This window comes from Lolium rigidum, chromosome 5 (genome assembly GCF_022539505.1).
Source record: "Lolium rigidum isolate FL_2022 chromosome 5, APGP_CSIRO_Lrig_0.1, whole genome shotgun sequence".
Classification (NCBI taxonomy): Eukaryota; Viridiplantae; Streptophyta; class Magnoliopsida; order Poales; family Poaceae; genus Lolium; species Lolium rigidum.
Window position 1 is genome coordinate 263,452,652 of NC_061512.1, and position 14,263 is coordinate 263,466,914.

The following is a 14,263-nucleotide window of genomic DNA, read 5'->3' on the forward strand; positions in this document are numbered from 1 at the left end:
AAACTAAGCGAGGCATCCCCATCACCTTCCTGGCCAGGTATAGGTCAGGTGGCACGCCCTTGCATTTCGCATCGCCGCGTGTGACCAGAAGAGCATTGCGGGCCGTCGCTCGGAGGGGTCTCAGCCAGCCGCAGCTCTAGGCTCTTCCCGGCTCTACGGTGTTGACAAGGCCGCTGCCCGCCGGTGGGTTTTGGCAGTCAACAATTACTCTATGTTGACAATTATCCATGAGATATACATGTTACAAGTTGAAAGCAACCGCTGAAACTTAATCTTCCTTTGTGTTGCTTCAATACCTTTACTTTGATTTATTGCTTTATGAGTTAACTCTTATGCAAGACTTATTGATGCTTGTCTTGAAGTACTATTCATAAAAAGTCTTTGCTTTATGATTCACTTGTTTACTCATGTCATTACCATTGTTTTGATCGCTGCATTCATTACATATGTTTACAAATAGTATGATCAAGGTTATGATGGCATGTCACTTCAGAAATTATCTTTGTTATCGTTTTACCTGCTCGGGACGAGCGAGAACTAAGCTTGGGGATGCTGATACGTCTCCGACGTATCGATAATTTCTTATGTTCTATGCCATATTATTGATGATACCTACATGTTTTATGCACACTTTATGTCATATTCGTGCATTTTCCGGAACTAACCTATTAACAAGATGCCGAACCGCGATTCTGTTGTTTTCGCTGTTTTTGGTTTCAGAAATCCTAGTAACAAAATATTCTCGGAATTGGACGAAATATAGACCCAGGGTCCTATTTTGCCACGAACCTTCCAGAAGACCGAAGAGCATACGAAGTGGGGCCACGAGGTGGCCAGACCACAAGGCGGCGCGGCCAAGGGGGGCCCGCGTCGCCCTGTGGTGTGGGCCCCTCGTCGGCCCTCCGATTCCGCCCTTCCGCCTACTTAAAGCCTCCGTCGCGAAACCCCCGATGCGAAAAACCACGATACGGAAAACCTTACCGAGACGCCGCCGCCGCCAATCCCATCTCGGGGGATTCGGAGATCTCCTCCGGCACCCTGCCGGAGAGGGGATTCATCTCCCGGAGGACTCTACACCGCCATGGTCGCCTCCGGAGTGATGAGTGAGTAGTTTACCCCTGGACTATGGGTCCATAGCGATAGCTAGATGGTTGTCTTCTCCTCATTGTGCTTCATTGTTGGATCTTGTGAGCTGCCTAACATGATCAAGATCATCTATCTGTAATGCTATATGTTGTGTTTGTCGGGATCCGATGGATAGAGAATACCATGTTATGTTAATTATCAAATTATTGCATATGTGTTGTTTATGATCTTGCATGCTCTCCGTTATTAGTAGAGGCTCTGGCCAAGTTGATGCTAGTAACTCCAAGAGGGAGTATTTATGCTCGATAGTGGGTTCATGCCTGCATTGACACCTGGGACAGTGACGAAAAGTTCTAAGGTTGTGTTGTGCTCGTTGCCACTAGGGATAAAATATTGATGCTATGTCCGAGGATGTAGTTATTGATTACATTACGCACCATACTTAATGCAATTGTCCGTTGCTTTGCAACTTAATACCGGAGGGGTTCGGACGATAACCCGAAGGTGGACTTTTTAGGCATAGATGCGAGTTGGATGGCGGTCTATGTACTTTGTCGTAATGCCCAATTAAATCTCACTATACTTATCATGACATGTATGTGCATTGTTATGCCCTCTCTATTTGTCAATTGCCCGACTGTAATTTGTCACCCAACATGCTTTTATCTTATGGGAGAGACACCTCTAGTGAACTGTGGACCCCGGTCCATTCTTTTAATACTGAAATACAAATCTGCTGCAATACTTGTTTTACTGTTTTCTCTGCAAACAATCATCTTCCACACAATTCGGTTAATCTTTTGTTACAGCAAGCCGGTGAGATTGACAACCTCACTGTTTCGTTGGGGCAAAGTACTTTGGTTGTGTTGTGCAGGTTCCACGTTGGCGCCGGAATCCCTGGTGTTGCGCCGCACTACATCCCGCCGCCATCAACCTTCAACGTGCTTCTTGGCTCCTCCTGGTTCGATAAACCTTGGTTTCTTTCTGAGGGAAAACTTGCTGCTGTGCGCATCATACCTTCCTCTTGGGGTTGCCCAACGAACGTGTGAAAATACACGCCATCATGCACCAATGCTATTAAAATCAACTAGATCCACAATTTTAGAGTAAATAAACTACACCAAACATTTTAAAATAAACTACTCGCTAGCAACAAAATACTCATAGTTACCGAGTTAAAATATCTATACTGAACTTTTTTATATTCTTGTGACTCATGCTGGCATTAAATTGTTGTTATTGTTTCTTGATGCATCCTTTCATATGATATATGGAATATTGTTTTTAGGTATTACTGGCATAATTAAGAACACATATATACTTTAGTATATTAAGTTCATAGCACCATATATACATTTTCTAGTGCTAAGTTAAAACTATACTTCCTCAAAAAATATTGAGGAAGTATTGGATTTCAATATAAACCTAAGTAAACCATATCATTACTCTACAAAATTGATGTATACCACTCAATGTATAGTGTGTGATGTCTTCTTTCAAAAAGCATGCATAGATGTCTACAAAACTTAATAAGGTGTTCTCGAGTATATGAATCTAGAAAATAACTGAGATTTGTAAATAACTAAGGTTTCTAGACTATATGAAGGTGTGTAGCAAAAGATGATTCTGGACTCTACAAAGATTTTAGTTAAGTTTCGTGCCATTAACATGACATAATATATTGATAATTTTGGCACAACTTAGAAATATGGTCAATTGTATTTATATAGAATGAGTTGAAATATTAATAATTTTTTTATTTTGTCACAATACATCTTATTGTTAATGTTATGTTATTTGATTGTTGTTGGATATATGTATATCTGATGTCATACCTTTTTGGTATTAATTTTAGAAATTAACTCCATAAACATGTACATATTTGATGTATCACTCTAATATTTATCCTACAAATACATATCGTAGTGTTAAACTTTTTTTTTTTTGCAAAATTGTTCATTGTCTAGCATATTTTGAAGACTCCCATTTGTAATGGATTTCACTCTAAATCCAGTCAACCCAATATAATCACATTACTCTACAAATTACCTAATCTACCAATGCATAATTTGTTTATCAGTATTTTTACAGAATTCTTAAAAAATACTAATATATTTGAGTGCACGTGTCAAAAAGTTAACTTGGTAGACAGTAGGGTCCAGGACTATCAAGTTTAGTTTTAAATTAGTAGATAATTAACTGAGAATGGATTTTGCATCCACACCCATGGGTGTGGGTGTGTTCTGAATCGTCAATTTCTTCCTGGAGATTCCTGCTCACCGTGGTGGATGAAAAAGTATCTCTCTCTTCCTTTTATCTGAATCTCAAAGCAAAACGGACAGTGACGAAAACACCCACACCCATATGTATAAAAGTATTTCCTTAATTCTTGATTGTATAGAATGTCAATCAATACTTGTTTCTTTGTTGTAACAAAAGAAAATCAGTTTGTTCTTGTTTCCCCTCTGTGCTCCCGTTGATTGGTAGTGTTTTTTTCTTACTATTTACATGTTTTTTTAGGATTTCATATCGTCAGAATTGTACTACTTTTGTCGTCTGATTCAATATTATAATCGTTACGAATTTTCCCGAAGGATTACCTTGCGCTCTGTTTTGGAGAAAAAAATTCAACCACTCAAATGTTTTTATTGGCTTTGTTTATTTCTCTTCTATGTCAAATACATGTTTCCCCAATTTATGTACTTTCCCGATTTCGTAGTATCCAAGACGACTTGCCCCTCTCTTTCTTCTTTTTCCTATTAATCAAAGAGAGGATTTTTCACCCTTCGTATTTTTCCAAGGTATGATTATAGTGTTTAGGGGCAATTATTACAGTAATTGTACATTGTAGTGTTTGGGCGAAACCTAGTGTGCCCATTCATTAGGTCTGCATATATAAATTTGACTGCGATTTTTTCCGACAAAGGGAATATATATATCGCGAAGATACCTATTACATCTAGTCTTTGCAACAACGAGATGTCCTAAAGATATTACGGATGCACACAACCCTACTACAAAAAAATCGATCCAGCTATGGTGATCAAAGCATTGTAGCTACAACACAAACCACTGCAGAGATAGCACATGGAGTCATGCCTTCAACAAGATTATTGCCAGACACAACCAATTAAGAGGTTAGAACTTGGATTTTCATCTTGAAAGATACAACTTTGTACTCCTCTTGTGTTGCCGTCCCGCTTGCCGATGTCACTGCTACGAGTCAAGAAGCACCGAGCAAAGTACTCTTCGCCATGAAGACTCGGTCCGCCATTACTAGACCTTAGACCTCATCCGCCATAACATTCTTCACCACTGTCTTCTCCATGGAAATTGAAAACCGACATGTCACATGCTGGCAATAGATAGTGAAGCTTCGGGTCACTCCCTCCTTAAGCCACACAACTAGAAATATCGATGCACATGACCGAATCCCATCCGATAGAGCAATCTATATGCATTGGACGCCCAATAGAGATCGCAGACGGAGCCTTCCGGAACTAGTCACCGGACAAATCAACGCGGGCCGGCATCAAGCAGAACACCGTCTTGACGCAAGAAGACCCAAGGACCGCCTCCTTTGTTAGGCAGATCAGCAACCCCCCACGCCACCGCTAGCTGGCTCCCAACAACAGACCGGAGATCTCAACGGAAACTGCCATGACCACACGCACCACGCGGAGATGGGGGCTGGGTCGTTCCGAGTCCCCTGAAATAGGCGTCGTGCCGCCCTTGCAGCCAGTCCGATCGCCAAGGTCGCTGAAGAAGTCCGAGGTCGCCGCCCGGCGTCCATCTCTGCTAGATTAGCCATGCTGTCCAGGTCTGCCGCGATGATCCGACCAAAGAACCCACCACGCGAGGAGGAGGCTCTGCCACCGCTAGTCGCGCTCCAAGATGATTAAGAGGTTAATAAGTTCTAAACAAAACAATCTAGTTCAGAATATAGTTGTACCATCAACCGTTGAAGTATGTGTGTAACCATTTGTTCACTTATTCAGTCCGTATGAATTCAATATTTACACAACTTTTGCTCAATCATTCGCATGCACGATAGTTTTCCATCGCGCAAAAGGGATATTGGTGAGTAAGTGGTAAAAAGAAGTGGTATGGCAGGAGAGAGCCAGGTAGGGGAAGAGTAGGTAGATGCGCGATGGACTTTAAAAAAAAGTTGTGCCGCTTCCCACCGTGTCTTAGTAGGTTATTCCTCCCGTTGCAAAGATCCGTCATGATTACATAGATAAGAGCATCTCTAACAGAGTCGTAAGTCCCGTCGAAATTGAATTTTTACGTGAATTTACGGGTTCGAACCGAATGTGTCGCAGAACGGAGCCCGTAAAAGAAGTTCAGGGGATCGAGAAACTCCCCGCACGCCCCGTATTAAAAGGGTTCGCGGAGGGGAGTTCGGTTCGCAAACCCTACTCCCCTCCGCTGTTCCTCTCCCTCCGCCGCGCCGCCAAGCACAATTTCCGGCGAGCAATCTAGCTCGCCCCAGGCAGCGATCCAGCGCCCGCCGGTGCGCGATGGCGTCCCGTGGCGGCTCCGACGGTCGTGGCGCCGGATTGGGCGGCGGCGACTCGCCGCCGCGTCAGCCCGTCTTCCGCACCGAGGCGGAGCGGCGGGAATGAAAGAAGTCTGAGGGCGCGCGCAAGCGCAGCGCCCGCCGGTGGACGAACAGGGGGCTCACGCCCCCATAGAAGCTCGCCAGGTACGTCAACACTGGCGAGGGCTCCTTGTCCGGCCAGTCAAGCCGCGCACCGCGGCTCCCCGTCACGGAGAGCAGCGACGACGACCACCTCATCCCCGCGTGGTCGCCGACCTTCTCCGCTGAGGACTCCGTCCACGGCGGTGACGAGGAGGAGGCCATCCTCGCGCAGACCAAGGCCGTCAGTGCGGCGGAGGCTCGCGCGCGCTTCTGCCGGGAGGAGGCGGACGCCGTCCGCCAGGTCCATGAATACGAGGCAGCCCGCCGGGAGGCCCGTGTCCGCCGCATCAAGCTCGAAATAGTCGAGCTTGATGCCGACGACGACGCGTGAAGATCGTCCACGACAGCGTCGGCTCCGTCTACCGCCGAGAAGCTGCACCACCACCGTCACCGTCGCGCGTGTAGGTCATTAGATTGGCCGCATTTTGTTTTAGCTAACTAGCGCTCGCCGGTGTACCAGCAATGTAGCTTCAATTTGGTGAACAATGTAAGTTTTGATGCTCAATCGGAGCAGCAATTTCATGTCGAACTATGATCATCACCTAATTTACCCGCGCCATTTCAAATTCCGCTTGTCTGTTCATTTTTACGGTTTCTAATCTCCGCCACTACCAAAATCGAACGATTTCGGAAGACTGAAAACCACTTTTTCGATTTGCACTTTTTCGGGCTCTACTAGAGATGCTCTAAGTGCAGATAGAGATTTGGTGCACATATGCACTAGTGATCTTGTTTTATTACATAAAATTATATTTTTGCGTTTTAAAAAATTCTGAAAAAATCAGCATATAGGTAATGATGTATCCCACAAACATGTAAAATATTAACGAAGCTACACAAAAATGTTAAAAATATAGATCTGAGTAGTTATTTTTTAATCTCCAGAGCATATCAGATCTTTCATTTTTATCTAACACAAGAATTTTGGGTTGAGCTTTTGCATGACTGTGAGATGTATCACTGCCAATCCCAAAATTATTTTTAAATTTTTTGGTAACTTGTAAAAATGTCTTTTTTTTTAAATGGCAAAAACCTTTAGCTCGAAACACAAATAAACACTTTCGAGACTATTCTTGATCCCTTTTCGAGATTGTTCTTGATCCCTTTCCGTGTTTCCTCGTTACGCATATAAATGGAAAGGGGAAAGATAGACAAAGCGCAGATTAGTCTTTGATTGCGCGGTCGAGGACAATGATGCAGATGGATTCGTGCTAAAGCGTTTTTAGTATTTCGCACTTGAGTTGTATTTGAACCTTAAGCATAGCAGCAGTCTACTCTAAAGATTAATTATCCACCCGTTCCCACTTCCCACCCGTTCCCACCAGGGAACATAATAAATTAAAAAACTTTGCAGCGGGAGACAACACATTTTTCGATAAAGAGAATATATTAATATCAAAGGATACCAATTACACTCAGCCTCTGCAATAACGCAATACCCTAAAACATTATAGATGCACACATCTAAAAAAGCGAAAAAGAAAACTAAGGAATAAAAATCCCGCTACAGTATCCCAGCCCTAGCTAGCAACAGTAATACAACCATCACCAAGACAACACCTGAAATTCAGACTCTTCAAAAGGGACGCCTCCAAGAAGGAAACAATGCACCAGCGCCGTTGTCGCCCGATCAAAGATTTAGGTTTCACCTGAAGATAGTCCACGCTCTCAAAACAATGCCTTCAACAAAAATATTGTAAGCACAACCAGTTAAGGCCAAACCTTGGTTTTTCACCCTGAAAGGTAAGACTCCAAACTTCACATGTGCTGTCGCCCCCACTTTCATACCACTGCTGTGAAGTCCGGAACACCAAGCAAGCCCCTCAACAGCGGAAAGACTTGAACCTCCATTAGCTAGTCCTCCAATCTGGCCTTCATGATATTCTCTTCTTCTGACTTCGCCATGGATCAGCTGTCACTTGGTGTCAACACAGAAAAAATCTTCGCGTCGCTCCCTCCAGACCAAACGGTCGGAATAAAAGCATGGGTGCGCACGACCGAATACCACCAATCCAGCAAACTCCAAGCAATAGAAACACTGTTACACTTGCCAGCGGCGCCTTCCGGAACTCAACACTCCGGCCAGAACATGAAGACCAGGCCTCCGGCAGGTTTTCATCTTCATCCAAGAGAGACCCTAGGACCGCCGCCTTTATTCAGGTCGAGCCCCCACGTCGGCAACCATCCCAGGCTGGTCATGGTTGCCGCCGGAGACACCAAGCAGATCGCGTACTCCGGAGACAACGCACACGCCTGGGCACCGCCACAGCCGAACGCCAGCCCTCCACTGCCAGCCGCCGAGAGGCGAGGAGAAGGGGACCTAGGGTTTCCCCCTGCAGCCCGCCCCTACCCCTCCCTCCACCGCCGGCAGGGCACACCACCGCCACGTCGTCCGTCATGCCGTCGCCGAGCCTAGGCCAGGCGCCGCCATCGAGGCCCCCGACGATAGGGTCGCACCCTGGCCCGAGGAAGGCGCCCCGCGCCCGACCCCCACGCGAGAGGGAACGATGCAATCCCCGCCGTCGGTGCTGGCCATGCTTTCCTGACCGCCCCCCTGGCGGCGGCGAGGGAGGGGAGGAGGAGAGGAGGATGAGGGGAGGTGGCACGGTAGAGATCCCCCAGCCGGCGCGCGGGGCGTCACGAGAGGGAGTTACGGGAGGGAGCTGTTTCCGTGATATGCATAGTCTAATTCGTTTATTAGCGATAAGATAATCGCACGTACGTACGCTGAGAGCCTGAGAGGTCTTTGTGGTTGCTTGATGCTTGGTGTGTTTCATCGTCTTGCGCTGGTGTTACTTTTACCTTTCTCAGGATCTCTAGTGCATTTCCTGGCTATTCTTCTCTATTTTCTGGGTGAGGCTTTTGCCCGCCAAAAGTATACAGCTAGACACACATTCTCTCTTCTCCTTTATTTCCTATCTCCTCGATCGCATCCTTTGTTGTTCTTTCATCTGGTTGGATGGGCAGAGAGGGAATCACAGGGAAAGGAGGAGAGAGAGAGATGAGATCTGACAAGAACAAGCAGGGACACGTACCAGTTCTCTATAAATATACGTGCACCAGTCTCGTTGGAGCACCAAAACAACAATTAATTCTTCGTTCTTCTCATCTCTGTTTCGCGGCGCCAAGTATTGTGTGCATAATTCTTCTTCTTCTTCTTCTTCTTCTTCTTCTTCTTCTTCTTCTTCTTCTTCTCCTCCTCCTCCTCCTGCTGCTGCTGCTGACGACTGTTTTTGTGTGAGCGAGTGCGTGACAGGTTTCTTTCTAGCCAGTCAGCAGCTGCGATGGCCATGTGGGCCGGACTGGGTCAGGCGGCGACGGTGGCGCAGATGGTCGGGGTGGACGCTGGCGGGCTCATCTCCATGATCATACAGGCGGCCGAGACTGCTCACAGGAACAAGAAGAAGTGCGAGCGGCTCGCGCGCCGCGTCTCCATGATCGCCGACCTGCTGCCGCACCTGCGCGGGATCCAGGACCCGGAGCTGGCGCTGCCGCTGTCCGGGCTGGACGACGCGCTCCGGGAGGCGCACGGGCTGGTGCAATCCTGCCAGGGGAGGAGCGCCGCGTACCGGTTCGTCATGGCCGGCAGGCAGGCCCAGAGGTTCCGGGACGTCCAGGGCAGGATCGACGCCTACCTCATCGTCTTCCCCGTCGTCAGCCACATCGCCATAACCCGCCGCCTCGACCGAATGTGCCACCTCCAGCGCCAGCTCTCAGATCACTCAAGCGCAAGCGTTTTGCCATCGTCAGGGCCAACCTCCACTGCAATGCTACTCTCATCTGAGGCCACTCCCGCTCCGGGGGTGGAAGACGTCGTAGCCAACCCCGAGAGGGCGCTCAGCCTCGTTTGCAGCTAGCAATCAATTAGTAGGGAAATTGGAGAATAGGCTTATTTCTTGTTTCTTACAGCAGCTGACTTTTAAAGTTCGAACGACCTGCTACCGATTGCACTACAAATTTACTCGTGGAGGTGATACACAGCATGATGGTATACACTACCGGAAAATCAGACGCTGCCGTGCAGCCTATCTTTGCCGTGAGCTGCTGCACGGCAAAGATTTCTTTGCCGTGCGCAGCAAGAAGACCGCACGGCAACGTCAAAACGCATGGCAAAGTATGGGAGCAGCGCACGACAAAGAAACCTAGCACGGCAAAGAAAGACTTGGCGCACGGCAAAGCAGTATCTCACGGCAAAGTCTGGGAGCAGCGCACGGCAAAGATAGTAGGACGGCAAAGTCCCTGCAAGCCGCACGGCAAAGAAACAATGCACGGCAAAGGCCTGGGCACTGCCGTGTCCCGCCCCTTTGCCGTGCGGACAGACCAGATTGCACGGCAAAGGGTCCTTTGCCGTGCGCTGCTCCCTTTGCCGTGCGCCAATATACATTTTATTTGTTTTTCTAACTATTTTATTTCATCTACTACTTATATTTATTTTGTTAATTAGTTTTTCTTTTTGATGACTATTTATTACACTATGTGCAATACAAAATTAGTCTCCATGCTCATCCCCCATATATATCAGGGTTCCGGTGCTCCGGCGGCCGTCCCCTCCTTCCCCCAAAACAGCGGGACGGCGGGTCACCCCCGTAGATTTCTCCGCGCGAGGGTGCAAAATGTACTTTTTCATTCTTTTAGGTTTGTTAGGGTTAGGTTTTAGGTCCACTTGCAAGTTTTGGTGGCATTCCGGTGCTCCGGGGGTCATTCCCCCCTAAAAACGGCTGTCTGTGGGCCCCGGATGGTCTACCCCCTAGATTTCTCCGCGCGAGGTTCCACCAATATACCTTTTCATAGGTTTAGGTTTGTTTAGTCCATGGACATATGTAAAACCATGTGTGGCACCCTTTGGCACAGTCTAGCCCCTGATATACCCGCGGCGGGACACTTCACCGTACATGTCCGGGAATACGGTAAGTGTTATCGCCCGAAGGTGAGGAATGTCAGACCGGGGATCCATGCCATGCACCATTTGGTGAATTACACCTTGCATCACACTTTTAAACATAGAATAGGTCCACATGCATGGTTTGGTGGGGTTCCGGTGCTCCGGCGGTCGTTATCCCCCTCCTCCCCCAAAACAGCGGAACGTGTGCCCCGGCGGGTCTACCCCCCTAGATTTCTCCGCGCGAGGGTGCACCAATGTAACTTTTCATTCTTTTAGGTTTGTTTAGTACATATACACATGGAGAACCAAGATTTGGACCCTTTGGCACATATACCCGCAGCTAGAGCCATTATCACACGATCGACGGTGTGCCTGATCTACTGGTTAGGGTTAGGTGTAGGGTTAGGGCTAGGGTTTAGGGGCTAGGGCTAGGGTTTAGGTTAAAGGGTAAGTATTTATGGTTAGGTATAGGTTTAGGGTTTAGGGTTAGGGTTAGGGTTTATGATGCATGGTTCTGCAGACTCCGCGTCGTGGTTTAGGGATTTAGAGGGGTTTAGGGCTCGAAGCCTCCCCGAGTTTAGGGTTTAAGGTTTAGGGGAGCTACTTTTGCACCATTACACCTTGCATCACACTTTGACACATATCATAGGTCCACATGCAAGGTTTGGTGGGGTTCCGGTGCTCCGGCGGTCGTTATCCCCCTCCTCCCCCAAAACGACGGAACGTGTGCCCCGGCGGGTCTACCCCCTAGATTTCTCCGCGAGGGTGCACCAATGTAACTTTTCATTCTTTTAGGTTTGTTTAGTACATATACACATGGAGAACCAAGATTGGGACCCTTTGGCACATATACCCGCAGCTAGAGCCATTATCACACGATCAACGGTGTGCCTGATCTACTGGTTAGGGTTAGGTGTAGGGTTAGGGCTAGGGTTTAGGGGCTAGGGCTAGGGTTTTGGTTAAAGGTAAGTATTTATGGTTAGGTATAGGTTTAGGGTTTAGGGTTAGGGTTAGGGTTTATGATGCATGGTTCTGCAGCTCCGGCGTCGTGGTTTAGGGATTTAGAGGGGTTTAGGGCTCGAAGCCTCCCCAGTTTAGGGTTTAGGGTTTAGGGGAGCTACTTTTGCACCATTGATGTCTACGGGAGCTTCTATTCTTGTAGACAGTGTTGGGCCTCCAAGAGCAGAGGTTTGTAGAACAGCAGCAAGTTTCCCTTAAGTGGATACCCAAGGTTTATCGAACTCAGGGAGGAAGAGGTCAAAGATATCCCTCTCATGCAACCCTGCAACCACAAAGCAAGAAGTCTCTTGTGTCCCCAACACACCTAATAGGTGCACTAGTTCGGCGAAGAGATAGTGAAATACAGGTGGTATGAATAAGTAGTAGCAACGGCGAGAAAAGTGCTCTGCCCGGGACGAGTAAACAAGCGATAGTAACGCAGCGGTAGTAAACAAGCGGTAGTAAACAAGCAATAGTAACTCAGCGGTAGTAACGCAGCGAGTAGTAAACAAGCGGTAGTAACTCAGCGGTATTTAGGAACAAGGCCTAGGGATTACACTTTCACTAGTGGACACTCTCAACATTGATCACATAACGAGAATAGATAAATGCATACTCTACACTTTTGTTGGATGATGAACACATTGCGTAGGATTACACGAACCCTCAATGCCGGAGTTAACAAGCTCCACAATAATGCTCATGTTTTAGTAACCTTCGAGTGTAAGATAGATCAACGAGACTAAACCAAGTACTAGCATAGCATGCACACTTGTCACCTTCATGCATATGTAGGAGGAATAGATCACATCAATATTATCATAGCAATAGTTAACTCCATAATCTACAAGAGATCATGATCATAGCATAAACCAAGTACTAACACGGTGCACGCATCTGTCACCTTTGCACACATGCGGGAGGAATAAAACTACTTTAATAACACATCACTAGAGTAGCACATAGATAAATTGTGATACAAACATGCTGCAATCATAAAGAGATATAAATAAGCACTTCACTACACCATTCAACGAGTGAATAAGTATTCTGTGAAATCTAGCCTAAGAGACCCACACGGTGCACACACTGTCACCTTTACACACGTGGGACGAGGAGTCTCCGGAGATCACATAAGTAAAACTCACTTGACTAGCATAATGACATCTAGATTACAAGCATCATCATATGAATCTCAATCATGTAAGGCAGCTCATGAGATTATTGTATTGAACTACATAGGAGAGAGATGAACCACATAGCTACCGGTACAGCCCCGAGCCTCGATGGAGAACTACTCCCTCCTCATGGGAGCAGCGGCGGTGATGAAGATGGCGGTGGAGATGGCAGCGGTGTCGATGGAGAAGCCTTCCGGGGCACTTCCCCGCTCCGGCGGGGTGCCGGAACGGAGATCCTGTCCCCGGATCTTGGCTTCGCGATGGCGGCGGCTCCGGCAGGTTTCTGTGGGTTTCGTCAATTGGTATCGGGTTTTCTGATCCAGGGGCTTTATATAGGCGAAGAGGCGGCGCAGGAAGGTCGAAGGGGGGCCCACACCCTAGGGGGGCGCCCCCCCCCTTAGCCGCGCCGGGGTAGGGTTTGGTGGCCCTGTGGCCCCCCTCTGACCTCTCTGGTGTGTTCTGGATGCTTCCGGGGATTCTAAGATCTTTGGCGTTGATTTTGTCCGATTCCGAGAATATTTCGTTACTAGGATTTCTGAAACCAAAAACAGCAGAAAACAGGAACTGGCACTTCGGCATCTTGTTAATAGGTTAGTTCCAGAAAATGCACGAATATGACATAAAGTGTGCATAAAACATGTAGATAACATCAATAATGTGGCATGGAACACAAGAAATTATCGATACGTTGGAGACGTATCAGCATCCCCAAGCTTAGTTCTGCTCGTCCCGAGCAGGTAAAACGATAACAAAGATAATTTCCGGAGTGACATGCCATCATAATCTTGATCATACTATTTGTAAAGCATATGTAGTGAATGCAGCGATCAAAACAATGTGTATGACATGAGTAAACAAGTGAATCATAAAGCAAAGACTTTTCATGAATAGCACTTCAAGACAAGCATCAATAAGTCTTGCATAAGAGTTAACTCATAAAGCAATAATTCAAAGTAAAGGTATTGAAGCAACACAAAAGAAGATTAAGTTTCAGCGGTTGCTTTCAACTTGTAACATGTATATCTCATGGATAATTGTCAATGCAAAGCAATATAACAAATGCAATATGCAAATATGTAAGAATCAATGCACAGTTCACACAAGTGTTTGCTTCTTGAGGTGGAGAGAAATAGGTGAACTGACTCAACAATAAAAGTAAAAGAATGGTCCTTCAAAGAGGAAAGCATCGATTGCTATATTTGTGCTAGAGCTTTGATTTTGAAAACATAAAGAGAGCATAAAAATAAAGTTTTGAGAGGTGTATGTTGTTGTCAACGAATGGTAGCGGGTACTCTAACCCCTTGCCGGACAAACCTTCAAAGAGCGGCTCCCATTTTATTTTATTTTTGGGTGGCATTCCTTCCAACCTTTCTTTCACAAACCATGGCTAACCGAATCCTCGGGTGCACTGCCAAC

The 14,263-nt window shown here is 46.8% G+C and overlaps 1 protein-coding gene across 1 annotated transcript; it reads left to right on the top strand.

The window, feature by feature from the left end:
- The first annotated feature begins 9,069 nt into the window (after positions 1-9,069).
- On the top strand, positions 9,070-9,645 carry LOC124657579 (cell number regulator 13-like). Its single transcript, XM_047196107.1, has one exon. The coding sequence runs from the start codon at positions 9,073-9,075 to the stop codon at positions 9,643-9,645; it is 573 nt and encodes a 190-aa protein (XP_047052063.1). The 5' UTR covers positions 9,070-9,072.
- Positions 9,646-14,263: the final 4,618 nt, after the last annotated feature.

What these genes read in the sequence shown, in the direction of transcription:
- LOC124657579 (XM_047196107.1), top strand. Translation starts at nt 9,073, where the DNA reads ATGGCCATGTGGGCCGGACTGGGTCAGGCGGCGACGGTGGCGCAGATG.